The sequence below is a fragment of the Eremothecium cymbalariae genome, chromosome 6 (assembly GCF_000235365.1).
Source record: "Eremothecium cymbalariae DBVPG#7215 chromosome 6, complete sequence".
Classification (NCBI taxonomy): Eukaryota; Fungi; Ascomycota; class Saccharomycetes; order Saccharomycetales; family Saccharomycetaceae; genus Eremothecium; species Eremothecium cymbalariae.
The window spans coordinates 41,145-59,586 of NC_016454.1; the positions used below are offsets into that span (position 1 = coordinate 41,145).

At 39.3% G+C, this 18,442-nt stretch overlaps 10 protein-coding genes and 1 further gene across 10 annotated transcripts; 5 read left to right on the forward strand and 6 right to left on the reverse strand.

The window, feature by feature from the left end:
• Nucleotides 1–106: 106 nt before the first annotated feature.
• Nucleotides 107–1,765, forward strand: RKM3 (protein-lysine N-methyltransferase; the record flags this gene model as incomplete). Its single annotated transcript, XM_003647197.1, has 1 exon — nucleotides 107–1,765. One exon carries the CDS (start codon nucleotides 107–109, stop codon nucleotides 1,763–1,765), a length of 1,659 nt encoding a protein of 552 aa, XP_003647245.1.
• A 585-nt stretch (nucleotides 1,766–2,350) lies between these two features.
• Nucleotides 2,351–3,820, forward strand: JEN1 (monocarboxylate/H+ symporter; the record flags this gene model as incomplete). The annotated part of the gene is made up of 1 exon (XM_003647198.1): nucleotides 2,351–3,820. The coding sequence occupies one exon, from the start codon at nucleotides 2,351–2,353 to the stop codon at nucleotides 3,818–3,820; it is 1,470 nt and encodes a 489-aa protein (XP_003647246.1).
• A 325-nt stretch (nucleotides 3,821–4,145) lies between these two features.
• Nucleotides 4,146–5,237, forward strand: Ecym_6025 (60S ribosomal protein uL4; the record flags this gene model as incomplete). The annotated part of the gene is made up of 1 exon (XM_003647199.1): nucleotides 4,146–5,237. The coding sequence occupies one exon, from the start codon at nucleotides 4,146–4,148 to the stop codon at nucleotides 5,235–5,237; it is 1,092 nt and encodes a 363-aa protein (XP_003647247.1).
• A 291-nt stretch (nucleotides 5,238–5,528) lies between these two features.
• Nucleotides 5,529–6,575, reverse strand: HMT1 (protein-arginine omega-N methyltransferase HMT1; the record flags this gene model as incomplete). Its single annotated transcript, XM_003647200.1, has 1 exon — nucleotides 5,529–6,575. The coding sequence occupies one exon, from the start codon at nucleotides 6,573–6,575 to the stop codon at nucleotides 5,529–5,531; it is 1,047 nt and encodes a 348-aa protein (XP_003647248.1).
• Nucleotides 6,576–6,752: 177 nt separating this feature from the next.
• Nucleotides 6,753–7,955, forward strand: Ecym_6027 (uncharacterized protein; the record flags this gene model as incomplete). The annotated part of the gene is made up of 1 exon (XM_003647201.1): nucleotides 6,753–7,955. One exon carries the CDS (start codon nucleotides 6,753–6,755, stop codon nucleotides 7,953–7,955), a length of 1,203 nt encoding a protein of 400 aa, XP_003647249.1.
• Nucleotides 7,950–8,561, reverse strand: PSF1 (DNA replication protein PSF1; the record flags this gene model as incomplete). Its single annotated transcript, XM_003647202.1, has 1 exon — nucleotides 7,950–8,561. One exon carries the CDS (start codon nucleotides 8,559–8,561, stop codon nucleotides 7,950–7,952), a length of 612 nt encoding a protein of 203 aa, XP_003647250.1.
• A 166-nt stretch (nucleotides 8,562–8,727) lies between these two features.
• RAD61 (Rad61p) lies at nucleotides 8,728–10,434 on the forward strand (the record flags this gene model as incomplete). Its single annotated transcript, XM_003647203.1, has 1 exon — nucleotides 8,728–10,434. One exon carries the CDS (start codon nucleotides 8,728–8,730, stop codon nucleotides 10,432–10,434), a length of 1,707 nt encoding a protein of 568 aa, XP_003647251.1.
• A 91-nt stretch (nucleotides 10,435–10,525) lies between these two features.
• Nucleotides 10,526–11,203, reverse strand: PDX3 (pyridoxamine-phosphate oxidase PDX3; the record flags this gene model as incomplete). Its single annotated transcript, XM_003647204.1, has 1 exon — nucleotides 10,526–11,203. One exon carries the CDS (start codon nucleotides 11,201–11,203, stop codon nucleotides 10,526–10,528), a length of 678 nt encoding a protein of 225 aa, XP_003647252.1.
• A 251-nt stretch (nucleotides 11,204–11,454) lies between these two features.
• On the reverse strand, nucleotides 11,455–12,459 carry Ecym_6031 (FluC/FEX family fluoride channel; the record flags this gene model as incomplete). Its single annotated transcript, XM_003647205.1, has 1 exon — nucleotides 11,455–12,459. The coding sequence occupies one exon, from the start codon at nucleotides 12,457–12,459 to the stop codon at nucleotides 11,455–11,457; it is 1,005 nt and encodes a 334-aa protein (XP_003647253.1).
• Nucleotides 12,460–13,819: 1,360 nt separating this feature from the next.
• Nucleotides 13,820–14,230, reverse strand: DAD1 (Dad1p; the record flags this gene model as incomplete). The annotated part of the gene is made up of 1 exon (XM_003647206.1): nucleotides 13,820–14,230. One exon carries the CDS (start codon nucleotides 14,228–14,230, stop codon nucleotides 13,820–13,822), a length of 411 nt encoding a protein of 136 aa, XP_003647254.1.
• Nucleotides 14,231–15,077: 847 nt separating this feature from the next.
• On the reverse strand, nucleotides 15,078–17,919 carry Ecym_6033 (the record flags this gene model as incomplete).
• Nucleotides 17,920–18,442: the final 523 nt, after the last annotated feature.

Sequence of the window (18,442 nt, forward strand, 5' to 3'; positions counted from 1 at the left end):
TTCAATATCGTAGTGCGCACAAACTCACCTTTAAAATTTCAAATCTTGAGATGACATACACTTATCTTTAACAATAATGTTGTAAGAGTGTCATTACAGATAGCATATGTTTGGAATGTCAAATACTAATCAAAGTGATCTCAAGAACATCTTTTCATTTGTAGAAAATTGTAATGGGTTTTTCCTTCACTCACACTGTGAAATAAGGCCTTCTCAGCACGGTGGCTTGGGAGTATTTGCTACCCAAGATATTGAAGCAGATACAGTGCTCTTAAGAGTTCCAAAGAGCTCGATATTTTCGGCTCCCAATAGCAGTATAGCAAACCTACTTTTTGACGAAGGCATAGACGGGATGCTTGCTCTGAACATTGCCTTCATTTATGAAACTACAGTATTCAAGAACGACAGTCATTGGTTCAAATACTTAGACAGCATAAAACCTACAGATGATCAAGGAAAATTAATCTTACCGCCATCGTGTTGGCCAGCTGAAAGTAAAGTGGCACTGAAGGGTACAGCGTTGGATCTGTTTTATGATGCTCTGAACCCGGAGGAAGAAGTAGAAGAAGGGTTTGAAATTGCAATGGATCTGGCGTATAAATGGCAAGCAGAGGCACATTTGCCGATCCCGCCGGCTCTGAGCAGAGGTGTCAATGCCAAAACGCAGTTCCTCTATTTTGTAGCAGTTGCATATGCTTTGTCATCAAGGGTCTTCGAGATAGACGGTTATCATGAAAGTGCACTTGTTCCAATAGCAGATCTTTTCAACCATCATCCCACTGCCCCTAATGTCGCATTCGAATCAATTACTGACGTTTGTGAAAAATGTGGTGAGGTGGACAATTGCGGCCATATTATAGCGGAGATTCACCTTCCTGATGATCAACCGGCTGACGAACCTTTGCCGTCCAACTCGGACAACATCACTATTAGTCCCTCCTTAATAGAAGAACTTGAAATGGCCCCACAAAATTTTCAAGACCATGAACAGCATCCAACCTCCCGAAGAGATTCAACGGAGTCTTCATCAAATCGTCTTCATCCTTACATCCAACTCCAATCATCTTCCCTCCATCCCGATAACTGTGTGGATATACAATTAATCACTCCAGTTAGAGAGGGCCAAGAAATTTACAACTCTTACGGTGAATTGACAAATTCACTACTACTAGCCAGGTATGGTTTCTGTATTAAAAATAACCCGCACGATGTCGTACCCTTCTACCTTGAATTTATGAAACTACGTGACAAGTCAAGAAAGCTAGAAGAACGATTCATCTGGTGGGAAAAACTCGGCAACAAATCCTTTTGCGATTGGCTGAATTATAACAATAGCAGCCTCGAGGATGATGATAACGATGGTACTAGTGATAATGAAAATTACATAAATTCTTCAAGTCACCATCAAACAATAACTCCATGGTACCACCAACTCTATGTAAACGCAAAATCAGAGCCCAGTCCCCACATGACTACTCTACTAACTTTACTAGCGCTCAATCAATTAGAGTGGAGAAAATTCCAATGCCTGCATCACCACAATAATAAAATCTGGGCAAAGTTTCACCTTCTGTACTCCAACAGACAAAGAAATCGGAAAACTTATCCCCTCTTGCGCAAAATTCTCTCATACAAGAAACCTCTTTCCTTGCCTGTTCGCAAAGCTAACGACAACGACGACTCTTTGCTAAGAGCAGTCGCAATACTCGTAGAACACGAAAATGCTATAGTCGCTAACCTATTTCCTCATTTGGTCTATAAATAGTATATACACCAAGAAGTGTCCTTGGCCAATCACGATGCCCGCCCTATGCATGTGGGGAGGGGGAGAGACGGAAGGGGCGGAGGAAGGGGAGGTACTCGACGTTACTACCAGTATCTTGGCAGCCGGAATTTGTGGGCAATTGTGAAAGTGGTCATGATATCCAACAATCCATACAATAGCAACCCGGAGTGTACTGAGGGAATTGTTTAGCAAAACAATAGATCATGTATGCGTGAGCTAAGAGCTTTCTAACTTGTATGTTAGTATACGGCTAAGTTCTGTTGTAAGACAGGAGGTAGGGTCGGGGAAGATAGCTATAGAAGTTTTAGGATGAGAAATAGCTTAATTACTCACTCTTATGGGATTATTTGAGGGGCTAAGCCGGTATCTGCATCCCCAGACTCAGTTCTCTTCTCCCGGTTAATAATAAATGTGGGAGGATGTGGTTTAGTTTATTATGCTTGAAATTATTTGAAGTATTAAAGAAGGTAGATTTTGAAAAGTTTTACAAATGTGAAATAAGGTTTTGTAGAGGTCCAGCAGAGGTCTCACATAGTCAGCCATTTATACGATAGAATAGTTGGGATGGGCAAGGTGAAGGATTACCTAAGGGGTCGAGTTGTCGAACTATTACCAAAGCGCGATTTAAAATGGAAAGACGTTCGTCAAGAGATGAACCCAATACCAGTTCTGCGGTTGATCAACTCAAGAACTTGGCTTTTCGTTTTGAGTGCATTTGGGTCTCTTACTATTGAGGCAACGGACTTTTTTATAGTTGCATTAAATGTTAAGAAGCTCTCGGGGGATTTCAACGTGAAAACGGCGAGTATAACGTGGGGTATAACGTTAGCATTGATGACCAGGACAATTGGTGCGGTCATTTTTGGGTACGTGGGTGATCGTTATGGGCAGAAAACGTCGTTTTTAGTGAACTTGAGTATCATGATGGCGTTACAGATTATCATAGGATTTGCGACCAGTTTCAGATATTTCTTGGCATGCAGAGCGTTGTTTGGGATTGCTTTAGGTGGTTGTTTTGGTACGGCCACTACTCAATGCTTGGACGATTTACCCAAGGAGGCATATGGTTGGGTGTCAGGTGTTTTCCAGCAGGCTTATGCTCTGGGATATTTGTGCGCAGTTGTTCTAACAAGAGCTTTAGCGGATACAACACATAAAACTTGGAGATCCTGTTTTTGGTTTGTCTCTGGAACAACATTGATGATGTTAATATTTAGAACCATGTTACCCGAAACAGATGCCTTTTTGGAACGTAAGCGTATTAAAGAGCAAAAGAAACTGAACAATGAACAAACAACAAGCACCATTATGCAGATATATCAATCTTTTGTTAAGGAATGGTATATGGTTATCTACATGGTGTTGCTAATGATAGGTTTCAATTACTTTTCTCATGCATCTCAGGATTTATTCCCAACCATGTTGACAAACCAGCTTGGGTTCTCTGCGGACAGATCTACGGTGACTAATTGCCTTGCCAATATTGGCGCTATAACAGGGGGTATTGTACTGCCACATTTCTCCAGTTTAAGTTCCCGTCGTTTCATTATAATCCTAGCCGTACTTTTAGCCGCATGTGTAGTCTATCCATGGGGTTTCATTCATGACAACAGTATCAATGCCTCTGTGTTTTTCCTACAAATGTTCGTTCAAGGTAGTTGGGGATTGGTGCCTTTCCATCTACACGCTTTAGCACCCGCTTCTGAAACACAGAGTTTCTTTATCGGTGTCTCATACCAGCTAGGTAACTTGGCGTCTAGTGCCGCTTCGACCATAGAAAGTACTTTGGGTGAACGTTACCCGATTAAAACTGAATCAGGAGAAATTTTACATAATTATGGCTTGGTAATGGCGATATTAGTCTATGCAACTATAGGCTATATGCTGATAGTCGTATTTTTTGGACCTGAAAGCAATCCGAATAGAACAGACTTATCCTCAGACATTGAGGAAAAGTCAGATGTCATTATTTCGCTACATAGTCATGTTGGAAACAAGAAAGGCGAATATGATGATGGCAAAGATTCGATTTAGACCCCGTAGCTGATGTAGCGTGTCTCGATCTAATACCGCTGATCCAGAGACGGTTTATGAATAGTACATATAATTCGTTGCACAAATAGTTGTTAGGTAAGCAGACTTTTTTATGGACAATGTGGCTTACGGCATTTGTATTTCGTGTAGAAGTACAGACTCAATTTTCGGTTTTTCGTTTCTTTTTTATTTGAAAAATTTTTCAACATCATACATATAAGGAGATGAGATATAATTCAACTATTAGTCTATAGATCTTAACGTTTTTTTGGAGTTGTATTCTCTCAGTTTCGTTTCTAAGATCCACACTATCACGCATTTAAATATGTCTCGCCCACAAGTTTCTATTCTATCTTTGACCGGAGAATCTACCTCCGCTGCTTTCCCTTTGCCAGCTGTTTTCTCAGCTCCAATTCGTCCAGATATTGTTCACTCTGTGTTCACCTCTGTGAACAAGAACAAGAGACAAGCTTATGCTGTTTCTGAGAAGGCTGGTCACCAAACATCTGCTGAATCATGGGGTACAGGTCGTGCCGTTGCTCGTATTCCACGTGTTGGCGGTGGTGGTACCCACAGATCCGGTCAAGCTGCTTTCGGTAACATGTGTCGTGGTGGTCGTATGTTTGCTCCTACTAAAACCTGGAGAAAGTGGAACGTTAAGGTTAACCACAACGAAAAGCGTTATGCCACTGCTTCTGCCATCGCTGCTTCTGCTGTTGCCTCTTTGGTTTTGGCCAGAGGTCACAGAATCGAAAAGATTCCAGAAATTCCATTGGTTGTCTCCTCTGACTTAGAATCTATCAAGAAGACTAAGGAAGCTGTTGCTGCTTTGAAGGCTGTTGGTGCTCACTCCGATGTCGTCAAGGTTTTGAAGTCTAAGAAGTTGAGAGCTGGTAAGGGTAAGTACAGAAACAGAAGATTCACTCAAAGAAGAGGCCCATTGGTTATCTACTCTGAGGACAATGGTATTGTCAACGCTTTCAGAAACATTCCAGGTGTCGAAACTGCCAACGTTGCTTCTTTAGGCTTGTTGCAATTGGCGCCAGGTGCTCATCTAGGTAGATTCGTCATCTGGACTGAGTCTGCTTTTGCTAAGTTGGACCAAGTTTGGGGTTCTGAATCTGTCGCTTCTGTCAAATCTGGATATTCCTTGCCAACCAACATCATTTCTACTACTGATGTTACCAGAATCATTAACTCTTCTGAAATCCAGTCCGTTGTCAGACCAGCTGGCCAACCAACTCAAAAGAGAACTAATGTTCAAAAGAAGAATCCTTTGAAGAACAAACAAGTCTTATTGAGATTGAACCCTTACGCTAAGGTTTTCTCCGCTGAAAAGTTGGGCTCCAAGAAGGTCGAGCAAACCGCTAGATCTCAGCCAGCTGAGTCTTTTACTGAAACTTTGAAGCACGATTAAGTTTTTGGATAAGAGCTGTGTAATAGTATGTATTGCTATGTCTATACGTTGTTAATAGGTCTTTTAACCATTTTTACTTAAAATATGATTTTCTTGTATTCATGTTTGTCTATCTAAAGAAATTAATGGTCTAGTGATGACGAATTCACTGCTATTATATGTTAGAGTTAAACAGGTTGCCAAACTCAGGCAAGTTTAGGTGCACATAACCAGCAATTTTCTTGTGGTGAAATAAAACTACACAGATTATAGTACAATTGACGTTCTATTATAAAAGATGAAATAAAGGTTTCAATGCATTAAATAGTTGTTCGTGTTTTGTGTAGACCTTTCTGCAGCATCAGGGCCAATAGCCTTAAAGTCATAAGAGATTTTAATATCCAAATCTCTGCTATGTAGCTTATTAGGTGTACAGGTTAACTTACCCTCTAAGATATCCCCTGAATCAGCTTCTAAATCGTCATTCAGGTAAAACACCGTTTGTTTCCAATGCGTGTATGGAGCATGTGAACCGGTAGAAAATGTAACTGGCTTCACACCTTCTGGGGCGGGAAACTGAATGTCAAACCATGAAATCAAACCGTTTATAAAATCCTTTCTCTTAGCAGTAAGTGTAAATTTACTTTCAAATGCTAGATCCGCAACAGTAACCGTATTTAAATCAAATTCAATTAACTTACTTTTGGTGGTGTTGACAGCCGCATTGTCGACAGTGTCAACCAAAGGCTCCCTCATAACCAACGGCATAAATGGCGAATAATCGAATCCGTAAACATCCTGCCAATAGTTAACCTTTTCATCCTTATATTGAGCATCTTCTAAGCCAGCAACATGCAAAGAACATTTATCTGGGAAAATAAGCCCCCCTTCCACTAAGTATTTGTCACGAGCAAAGAGAACAGTGTCTAACATAGACTCGTAGAGCAAAAAGTAACCCATCCATTCTGAAATAATAATATCAACCTTCTTGTACGGAAGTTCAACGTCTTCTAGCTTACCACGTAGCAAAGTAATCCTGTCAGATAACCCATTAATGTCAACAATTTTCTTTGCCATCTCAATGATACTGGACATATCCACACCAATAACATGCTTTGCTCCATTTTTTGCAGCAAACATCGACAAAATACCGGTTCCACAACCAACATCTAGCACAATCTTGTCTTTGAATAAATCCTTGTTCTGAATAATGGCGTTACGATAAGATAGCGTACGAACAGTGTCCTGTAACATCTCTTCATGGATACCATAGTGATCATAGGAGTTGAAATAGTGTTGCTCGAATTCATTAAGTTCATTTTTATCAGTAGCTGATTCAACAGCATTAGTCTTAGACATATTTTCAGGAGTATATAACGCAAATAACGAGATAATACCGTTTATTATACTTTTTACTTTGTATGAGATGGTACGAGATGCCAAGGAAGTGTATGCGGAACCGCCTTTTTCAACACGGAAAATTTTTCATGTTAGATGAACTAAAGAAGATCCTAAAGGGAGTTTAAGGTTATATGAATGAAGACGTTTAAATTCCACGAACTTGTAAACAAGTATCCAGAATTACGCAAATACTGGGTTAATGGTCGGTATTACTTCGAAAATAATGAAGCGGTGGCTCTCCTGAACCGAATGCTGTTTAAGGACATTTTTAATGTCGATGTCAATGATGAGAACATAACGAAAGACAATTTATTTCCTAGAATACCAGGTAGATTTAAGTACTGTGAATGCTTAGTTGACTGTTTCCTAACTCCTTTAAACTGGTTATATGGGTACCAGCAGTTTTGTTTTATTGATGTAGGTACCGGTGCATATGCAGTCTATGCCGTGCTGCTCAGTAAAATGCTTGGTGACGCTGTAAAAGTAATTGGTAGCGACATAGATGAAAAATCAGTTGAGAACGCTTCTAATATTATCATCAAAAACAATTTACAGGGTAACATAACTTTAGTTCTAAAAGATGAAGGGTCGAACGTTTTCGACCTAGAGTTCCCTAATGATAGACCTGTGCTAACGATGTGCAACCCTCCTTTTTATTCTTCAAGAAAGGAGATTGAAGATGCACGAAGGATCAAGTCGTCAGGAAAAACGCTTCTTCCAATACAGGGTACTGATAGTGAATTGTTGACAACTGGAGGCGAGTTAAGGTTCATTACGCAGATGATTAAAAATAGTATGGAGGTTGTTTCTCAATATCCTATATGGTTTACTACACTTGTTGCGAAAAGTCGATCATTGAGCAAACTTGTTAAACAATTGGAAGGGAGTTCAGTAACTGACTATTATGTACATGAATTCTTAATTGGAACCACTACACAATGGGTATTGAGTTGGAACTTCTGCAACTTGAAGCCCCTGCAAACTAATAAGCGGCAAGCAAGATTTAACAAATACCTTACATTTTCAAGTATCAAGAGCAGAAAAGTGAGCACTCAGCCCAGTATTTATCAAATCAAGGAGCTAATCAGGGAGAAGTGTTGTGATAGATTGATACTGGACATTGTCGAAGATAGTAAGTTACTTATTCGAACAGAGCATGGCGACGTTTGGTCTCGTCAATATAGACGACAAAACCGACCATGCGGTACTGCTGCAAACGTATTTTTAGTTGAAACGACCTCGGAGTCCTGCAATTTGTATTGGCTACAAGGTAGCAGTGTGAAAATATTTGAGTCATTTAACGGATTCATTTCGAGAATAATAAAATGTGGTCTATAGCTTCTGTAAGTAACCTTGCTGAATAAGCCTTTCAACGTCTGCCTGTCGCACAAAGAACTGTGAACCTTTGATTAGGTTGAAGACCCCATATTCAGTCTGAATTTCCCCTGCATCCCTAAGCACTCTAACATCGATGAACACATCACTGGGTGGTGTGAGGCTACCGGATAAGTCTACATCTATCAGGTCTCCGGTTTTCATGTCAGAAACCAACTGTGAGTATTCTTTTAAGTATTCCTGCTCATAATGTGATAAGTTACCGCTGTCTTGTGTCTTGCCGGTTATATCACTAAAGAATTCCATCCCATTGTGTTCCCATGCTAAAGAAGCTAAAACCTCACTTCTAACCTTTTCATATGCCAACAGACACCGTTTATTCCGTTCCATACATAGCATAGTTACAAAATATTGGCATTTTGACACTTTGCCGCCTTCTTCTTGTAATTTCAAGAATTCTGCATTTCGCTGTAACTGTGAAACTTCTTTTAGAATTAAGTGTACCATTTCTTCCTGAAACATAGGAAGTTCTGATGAAGCATTTGTGTTAACCAATTGCTGAGTTCTCTTAGCTTCCAATATAAGCTTATTTGCCAAATCTCCATACATTTGTGATTGGCTGTCTTTTGTCTCTCAGTATTCTGAAGTTTTGCTGCGATTGAGCTTTTGGTCCTAAAGTCTTCAAAAATATGTGAACGCGTAAATCCAAAGCTTCCTTCGATCTGACAATTGACGTACGAACGAAGTTCAAGGCATCCCATGGGAACCCGAACTTATGCAAATGAAGGTTTATGGAAGATTCAGAAAGTATACTGCTGTTTTAGATAGTCTAAAGGATGAACGAAAGGAAGATAATTCCTTCAGTAGTGACGATGAAAATGGCTACAAGGTGGTAAGTGATGATACAACAACGGTCAACGCAACACAGGAGACTATACCAGAGATAACAGAGAATATTATTACTGTAAATAAAAGATCATCCGCTGATACTTCCGTGAAAGATGGTTGTGTGTGGAAATTTTTAGAGAAACCAGGAGTGACGAAGGTTAAAAGAAGGAGGGTTTTAAGGGAGGAATGTGTGAATGACCCCACTGATACAGTGTTCTCCAAAGCTGTTAACACTGTACAGGATATAATCTCCTCATTGAAACCTGCAGAGGAAGTTATTAGAGGTCTGGAGCCAAAGATGACTGTTGAACGGTGTCAATGTGCTGATTCAAGTAAAATCAGCTATGGTAGAACAAGAACTATGTTAATGAAAACAGAACAGGCTTCTGAGGATGAAGGCAATATAGTTGAAGAAAATTCACTTGAAGATGAAGGCGATGATCCTTCTGGGATTATGGAATCGCAACATTTTAACCAATTAAGAAACATGGGCGAATGGGTAAAGTACCAAGACGATTTGGATATTGTTATCAACTATGAATATAATTCAGTTGGAGACAAAAGGGCAGCGTTACTCAGTTTATGTCTAGACATGATCAACAATGAAAAACTATCACAATACATCGTAAGATATCGCCACCACGAGTTCTGGAAATGGTGTTTTGAGTTTACAGATCCTAACCAGAAAGTGCTGTCATTCTTACAGTGCTTCATTGTTGATACAATTCCCCTTAAAAATGATGATAGCTTCTGGCGTATGATTTCTCTGGAAGAATTCATTTTACCCCTTGTTACTGAGGAATCACTTCCTAAGCAAATCGCGGGATCTCGATTAGTGAAGTTGAATTATAAAGATTTCATGAAGGTGTTTCCACACCGTTCTCTTGGAAATTTGGTATTGAAGATTTGGAATCGGCATACTGATTCCATTGGAACTAGTGAGATATCTATCCCCGTGTTCAGCGCACTGTTACCTACTACTGATATAGAGGATACTACTACGATTCTCTGTCTAATTGAGAAAAACATACCAGCATCTCATAGTCCAGATACTCGCTACAAGAAACAATATCAATCTCTTTTCAACCTATTAATGTCTCTGAGAAACAATGTGCTTGATAAAGAAGCTATTCTAAAGTGTTTTATCAAACTGACAAACCATTGCCATTTGTTAGAAATGAAAAAAGACTCATTGACCATATTATTTCAAGATTCGGTAACTCTTCTTCATAAACTTAAAAAGTCATTTTTATCTACTGACGAAGATCCAATGATAAATATGCTTATTCTACACCTCGGGTTATGTCTGAATGTTATAACAGAAGTGCCTTTGACTATCGGCACTACCCAACTTGATTCTTTAACAAAAATTTTTAACACCATTTACAAGAATGAGAACATTAAACAGGAATTATCCTTTATTCATGATCTATTTCTACTGGTTTTTGCTTATAGCATCCATGAATATAAAATGGTTATCGGTGGGTGTGAACTGGCATACCTGAAAACGCAACTTAGTGTGTTTGCATCCGATGTTGAGTCATATAACAATAGCATATATGAAAGGACCGCCTATATTCTACAACGAATATAAGCGGCACATAAAACCTTTATTAGATTTTTAATTAGTGTTTAGGTTGAAGTATATGTTTTATATTAAATAACTCGAAATAATTCCTATTCAATTAAGGTGCTACCCTTACTATTTTCCATGGGTCGTGTTCGCCATTTCTTTTATACACGATACGGTCGTGCAGACGACAATTTCTCCCTTGCCAGAACTCTATTTCCAATGGAACCACTCTGAGGCCACCCCAATGAGGTGGGCAAGAGATATCATCCACACCTTCAAACTCAGCTTCCTTCTCAGAAACCCTTCTGTCTAATTCTGTTCGGTCTTCAATCTGCTGAGATTGAGGCGATGCCCAGGCACCAATCTTAGAACCACGAGCTCTTAGCTTAAAGTACCGCTCTGACAACTGTCTGCTCACGAACTCAGTTGGACCCTCAATGCGAACTTGCCTCTGGCTGTTTTTCCAAAAGAACGTAAGTGCTGCATGCGGATTACTTTGAATATCACGAGCCTTTTTAGACGTTTCCCAGTTGGAGTAGACAGTAAAGCCCCGCACGTCTAACTCTTTAAACAATAGAATTCTGGAAGATACCCTGCCACTTGGTAATTCTGCCGTTGCAAAAGTTACTGCTTCAGCAAGAGTTTCATCTGGATCATCTGTGGCTTCCTTGAACCATTTAGTAAACTGCTCAATTGGATCTTTTTCAACATCACCTATATCAAGAGAATACTTATTATATTGAAAGGTCTCTGGTGCAAAGATAATAGGCTCCTCTTCTGGTGCTGACATCTATAAATAGCGAAAGGTCTTAATAGACGTGCGCTGAATGAATACAGGCAGTTACTGTGATAAGATGGGTGCTGAGTTTAAAGAAGTTATTGGTTGACAAATACACGTCTTACGTGATGATGTAAATAAAATATTAAGCCCACACTCACTCGAATGATGATTATAGTTGGACAAACGATTAATAGTTATCTAATGTTTATAAATGCTAAGGAATTACTTGGTCACAAATCATCTTATTCTATTAAGATAGGTCAACAAACAGCAGGAAGAAGTCCTTTTGTCCAAGCATACAATCCTAATGTCAAAACGATATTTATATATGTCACTACAACAGTGCTGGCGAAATATGCAAGCATATCCATGAAATTTAATCTGGATCCCTCATAAATCAATGAACTGATTGTACTTAAACCACCACATAATCCTGTGTTTAATGCGATCAATATTTGGCAATCAGATCTAGAATTTACAATAGGATGCATTGTGTCTTGCTTGCCTCTTTCTACTATTATCAGTATGCTTAATATCAAGGTACTTAGAAGATTTGCAAAGAATGTTCCAACATAGAAGCGCTGACATGTGGGATTCCAATATTTATTAAGGTAGAACCGACCTAGCGATCCGAAGATGGCAAATAGGGCAGGAAGAGTCCAATTTCTTGAATCGACATTTAAAATAACCAAAGCCATATTCATTATTACCAAAGGAATTGCAAGAAATGCTGATAAAATGTAAACCTTATCGAAAGCCAAGGATATATACGAATTTGCCCTGTGTTTAGACGTAGCACTCAGAACCCGGTTATTAAACTCTTCAGCTAATTTATAACCGAATAAAAAGCTGCTCATGCTCACGAAAAACTGCACAATCAATACTGAAAGAAACTCCATAATACCATATCCCTTATTGGGAAGACGTTTCATGTTTTGATCCAAGTTTGTAGAGTGTAAAAAGACTTCCATTATTAGGGATGAATATGAAGAAACTGTCCCACAATAACCACTTACCAGACATACAAATATATCGATATTGATAACCTCACGTTTATTCAACCCTTGGAGTAAACCCATAAAAATACATGCCACAAAATTTGACCACAGGACCGTTCTTGATTTAATATAGCTGTCATCGTAGTCCGATAGTGCTGAAAGTCCAACTCTTGTATATGTCCCTACAATCACCCAAAAGATAAAGCTAAGATGGAAACAAATCAATGCCTTTACCTTCGAAGCTTTCTCACATGTAACTAGAGCCATTTACGGATTCTTTGATGTTAGTAATAGAACAGCTCAAGAGCTTTTTTATGTCATGATAATGAGATCACACAACGGGTGAGACATTTCTTAGATAAAAATGTAGCTAATTTTTCTAACTGTTATTTCCCAAGCATTACAACTGAAACAAGAACAGAATATAGTAAAACCTAGTAGTATGTTAAGTTTATGTGCGGTAAGAGAATTTATAGTTGCGTCCATTGTGATCAATACATAAAGGTATTGATAAAATCGACAAAATTCCAAAAATTGAATTCCACTAGTAGAGAGCATACAAATTTTGCTCAGTGGCCATTGATCACATAGTCAAATGTCAACGGCCACCTTAATAAAGTATTGATTGAATCTTAGTAAAAAATTCAATTTCTCTGCTGATGGATTGAAGGGAGTCCCAAAACACCATTGTTGGAGAATGGTTTATTCGTTAAAGGGACACGAAAAACCAATAAAAAGAATCCATCTAATGGTGGAAGATCATTCCAAGTTGCCCAATTCAAGCTAGGAGACCAAGTCATTAAAGACTTGCAAGACATCCAAAAATGGACTTGCAAAACTAGGGTTCGCAAGCCCACAAAGGTTATCTAGTTGTCACGGATTATCGATGATTTGGGCATTGCTAACAATGGAATCTAAAGCAATATCAGATTCCTTTTGTAAGCCATAGACATCCTAGATTAGGATGCCACAGAACAAACCAAATCCCATAAACTAGATCTTGGATGCTGAACATGCTAGGGGCTTTAATAATTTGTATAAACCCTCCCAGACTAAATTGACAACTACTCCTGTAAAAGCAGAAGAGTGCCCTAACATAAGTGGTTCGCACATTTCAGCGGTGTGGTGTACGGGTCTCTCAGCGATCTTGTCCGCATCTTAAAACAGATCCAGTCCTTAAACATCCTCCCTCACCTCTACAGTTCAAACCCTTTAAAAGTGTTGAAACCAACCCCGCTGGAGATATCCAAGAACACAGAGGTGCGATCCTGCTTGTGATCAGGTATCGAACCCTGGGGGTTAAGGTAAAACGGAGGTGTATTCAAAACACCGGAACTGATCAGGAAATAAGGACAAGAAACGATTCCAACCTTAGCATAATGGGACTCTGATGATGTTGCCAAGCGCTAAATACACTGAGCACAAGCGTTTGACGACCTCTTGGCGAATGTCTAATAACAATTCATGAGTTGTAAGTAGAGGAGAAAACCTGAAAATGAACGAAAAATCGCTACCGTTTGCGAAAATTGAACCGCGTCCGGACATCTCATACGGAGCCTGATAAGAACCCTGACTGACCAAGGTTTTTAATACCAAATCTTCGACAGTCATCATTATCCCTAATAGTTCAAGGGCTTCTATTCTCACTGTCATCTGTTTGTTTATTGCTTTCAGACGTCGGATCTGCTTCTATATCCTGCGAAGATGTATTAGGGACACTACTAGAAGCTCCAACCCCATTACCGTTTGCCAGACCATCGTAAAACAATTTCCAAAGCTCCGAAACACTCTCAAACTCCTTTCCAACTGCAATGGAATTCTCTAATGATATATTGAGCCCATTTAAATGATTTAAAATAGAATCTGTCGTATTATTAATATCTTGTAGGAGCAAATCTCTTTGTTCCATGAAGTATTTATCGGATTCTGATACCTCGCCGATAGCAGCATCTTTAGACATTGGTAAATCAACTTGGAATTGGTATTGAGGTGTCCCTTTCTTGTGAATTCTTTGATTATTAGACTTTAGATGTTTCATATTGGCGTTAAAAGGAACCCACTGTGCTACCAGCGAAATTTGGCACAATGTGCTTTAAACGTGAAAGATGACTAAATCATGTGATCACATGCCTTCCGATACAAAAGTCTAACTACTAACATACTGATAGTTAAAGTTAATATGAACATATACAATATATAACTAAAACCAGTGTTAGTTCTACTACAGTGAATGGGTACCTAATGTGTAGCAGAGTGCACTAATCATTCTTACGACTCCCATTAAGATTTAAAGCCCTAATAGGTTGTCAGTTACCGTGACAACTGTTAAAAGAACGCTTCAACATCACGAAAAAATCTTTAGTAGAGTATTTAAATGGGCTTGTCCATTTTAATTTAATAGTTTTATATAGGTATATTAAATCATAAGAAAAGTAGCTAAAAATAACCAGTAACATTGGCTGTCTGTGCTTATCATCAACTTTCAGATGGTCTCATTAAGCTGGGAGAATATGTTTATTATGCTATACGCAGATAAGGAACAACTTAAGTTCTGTCGCTACTGAAGGTACATATGCTCTACTTCAGGTGACACTAATGTTGTTCATACATTTTGTAGAATATAAAACGAAACGTTGTGCTTGATAGTAGCAATATTTGGTACCTGTTAGGTGTGTTTCTTCTCTCAAGGAAGAGGTTTGTTGAATTGTGTTAATTAACCAATCAAGTAAAAACAATAAAAATTATTACATATTATTTCATTAAATCGAACTACCGGTATGGAGAAATCATACAATACCCGAAAATCAAAATTGAATGCCATAAAAAGTTGGTCAAATCATTAATGGTAATGATATTAAACGGAAACATAAATCTCAATATGGGAGTTAATCACTAACATCTTCGTCTCCATACCTTGGCTCTACATCAAATATCAATTCGTACTTTCTCCATTTCTTTCGTAATTCATCGCCAGGATCATTGAATCTTGCTTCGTCTTCTTTATCAAATTGGTCGACCCAATCCCATGAAGTTTTGAACTCTTCGTTGGAGTCTAAATATTGTAGTAACTCATCATCCTTGTACACTAGTGGATGGTCACTCGTTAAGTGATTCCAAATGATTAACAGATAGAACTTGAGTGACTTTAATCCACGCAAGAACCCTCTATCTTCAAGTTCGGGTCTCTTTGGAGGGATTTTAAATGTGTCTATCGACGTGTCCATGTCATTTTTGGTAACACACCGTGCAAAATCAATGAGATTTAATTTCACTTTACAACGCTTAGTTGAAGGATTTGTGCCGTCATACATTAATAGTAGTGAGGCGCCATACATACGATACGACTTCAATTTGACTGCTTCGTTGCATAAAGTATCCAACTGTTTGATCAGACAAGGAATTTGTTTTAGAATACTTCTTTTAGAAAGCCCATCGTACAAGAACCTTGCAAGAACGCGGACAAACTGCCAACCTATCTTCACGCGTCGACCAAAGTACTTGTCTCTTGTGATGTAATAATCTTTATTCCATATCTTGAGGCCGCAGATACGAACACCAAGTTTACGTGATGTAGTGTTCCTACATTTTTCACGCTGAGACAACTGCTTGGACCTTTTGGCATCGACACCATATTGCCGGGTTCCCATTTTTAAATCTAATACGCATGGCTTACTCAATTTGCGAGTCAAATCTTCCAAAAGGATAAATTTTGACACGACAGTGTGAGAATGTTCTTCGTAAGAAATGGACTCATGAGTTGGTTGCTGAGGTTTAGAATTTGGTGAATTAGGCACTGATGCCATTGCAGAAGAGCTATCATCTAATTCAAATAAGTCAGGTACCGCGTCTCCAGATATTACTTGCTGCATTTCTCTCAGATCTACTAAGGAATTATGGGAGTCTTGCCTCTTCTTGCGGTGAACAAACCTCATAGTGGTTGAAGATGAAGTTGAGGATGATCTCGACTGCTTATTCTTTTGGAAATTCGCTAGACAATCACTGGACTGTACTCTTATGGATTCAGTGCCAAGGTTACCACTATGGCTGTGCAATGGGTGAACTAAATGATGCATGGGACTGCGTCCACAATAGTGATGATTATTGTTGGCAACCAGATGATGATGGTGGTGGTGATGGTGAATATGGTGATGATGATGATGATGATGTGGTTGTTGTTGTTGTTGCTGCTGCTGCTGCGACTTTGAAGTTGAAGGTTGTCCAAATACTTCTTCTATTATCAACTCTTTTAAACGGGTATTAATCAGTGTAGATCCCGTAGGGTATGGGGGCGTAACTGCAACGCTGTTCCTAGGACGGTCATGGGAATTTACTGCTGAATTGTCTCCACAAGCATTATCAGATGGCCATGAATCCTCGCTAGGCAACGATGTTGGAGAATGGGAATATTTATACCATAGGGAATCTGGAATAATGTGTTTATTGTCATCAAGGCAGACCTCGGGTAACGGGGTATCTTCGACATTGGGAAGGGATATAGTATACTGTAGTGGTTCTAATTTGGGCGTTGGTAGTGTTTCCATACTGTCCGGTACCGGCACGGAGTCAGTAACATCTATTGTCTTTGGCTTTTTTGAAGAGATGCTATTCAAAAAATCCTCTTTTTGAAGTAAAATGCTGCCTCACGTTTAGAACACCTATATAACGAGGCATAAACTGCAACAGATCTGGGTGATTCAATTCTAAAGTTTCATACCAGCTGTTTTCTCTATTAACCAATGCTTTACAAACTGCCCTTTCACTAAACCTAAAAATTGCAGTGTGACCGCCAACATTGTCTGTAAACGGCTGTAGTTCTACCTTCAATGGGAACTCCTGTGTCTCGTCAGAAGACATAACGTTATATTCGTCTTCATCGTCTTCATCGTCCTCCTCGTCTTCATCGTTATCAACGTCATCACTTTTATCGTTAACATCTTCATCTTCATCTAAAACTACTACTCCATCTGTCTCCACTAATAACGATTCATCACTGTCTGACGTGTCAGCCGCTGCTAGCAAAGGCTGATGCTGCGAATAAGCCGCTGCGCTTTGTTCGTCCTTTACCTTATGCGGGAAATAAGTTGCAGAAGAGATCGGCTTAGAGACCAAGTCCTGAGAAGGCGATGAAGTAGACAACCGTCGATTGTACAACTCAAGATCCTGCTGAGCTGATACCAACGATGAACTAGTCATCTTAGACACAAACCTGGCCTCAGTGAGTTTCTCACTATCCCGCTCTTTATCCTTCTTCTTCTTCCTCCGCCTCCGCTGTTCTTCGCTAAAACTCAACAGCTCGTTAACGGCACCTGAATACTGCCTCTGCTTCTGCTGCTGCCCTTGGGCCTGCTGTGTGTGCTGTTCCTGTGACCCTTGCGGCTGCTGTGCGTGCTGTTTCTGTGGCCCTTGTTGCTGCTGCTGCTGCTGCTGCTGCTGCTGCCGTTGCTCCTCATCTTGCTCCTCCTGCTGCCCTTGGTATGCTAACTGCTTCTTGCACACTTTCGCAGACTTGCTCTCCACTAGCGGCGGCGAATTATCAAATATCCCCAAATAAGTACTCGCCTTCCGTCCCAAGATCATATGCGGCGGGGAAACCTGTTGCTCACCATCCTGCTGGTGCTGGTGCTGCCGCTGCACAGCAGCAGCAGAACCTCCCACACTCCCTCCTTGAGTTTCCAAACCACACTCTTTCACTCTCACCTCTTCCTCACCTCTTCCTGTCTCCACCATTATGCTGCGAACTCCTACCCTCCTCTCTGGACAGCTAATATAACCAACACAGCCTCTGTTTTATCACTTTGGTGTCTCAAACTATCACTCTTTGTATAACCTTTTGCTTATTTGGGATATTTCAAGTATGCAATAGAAAGGTAATAAAATGATAGTATAAAATATACAACAAATCAAAACAAAGTACACAGAACAATCAAAAAACAAAGTACACAGAAAAATCAAAAAAAGACAAATATTATTAACCTGACCTGTCTTATTATATCAGTCACTGCAATATCTATCTTCTTAGGTATGGTGATATTCTTATATTAAAAATTAATACTTATTATAGATCAGCAACAGAGGGAGTACTTTAAAATAAACGATAGTTAAAAAATAACATAAATATTATTTACTATAATTATTATATGTATGTATTTTAACTTAACAAAGATTGAAAAAGTGCAAGGTTAGACCGCATTTCTTTTTTTCACCCCCGGTCCAATTTGCGTAACGTGGGAAAAAAGAAATGAAATATGGG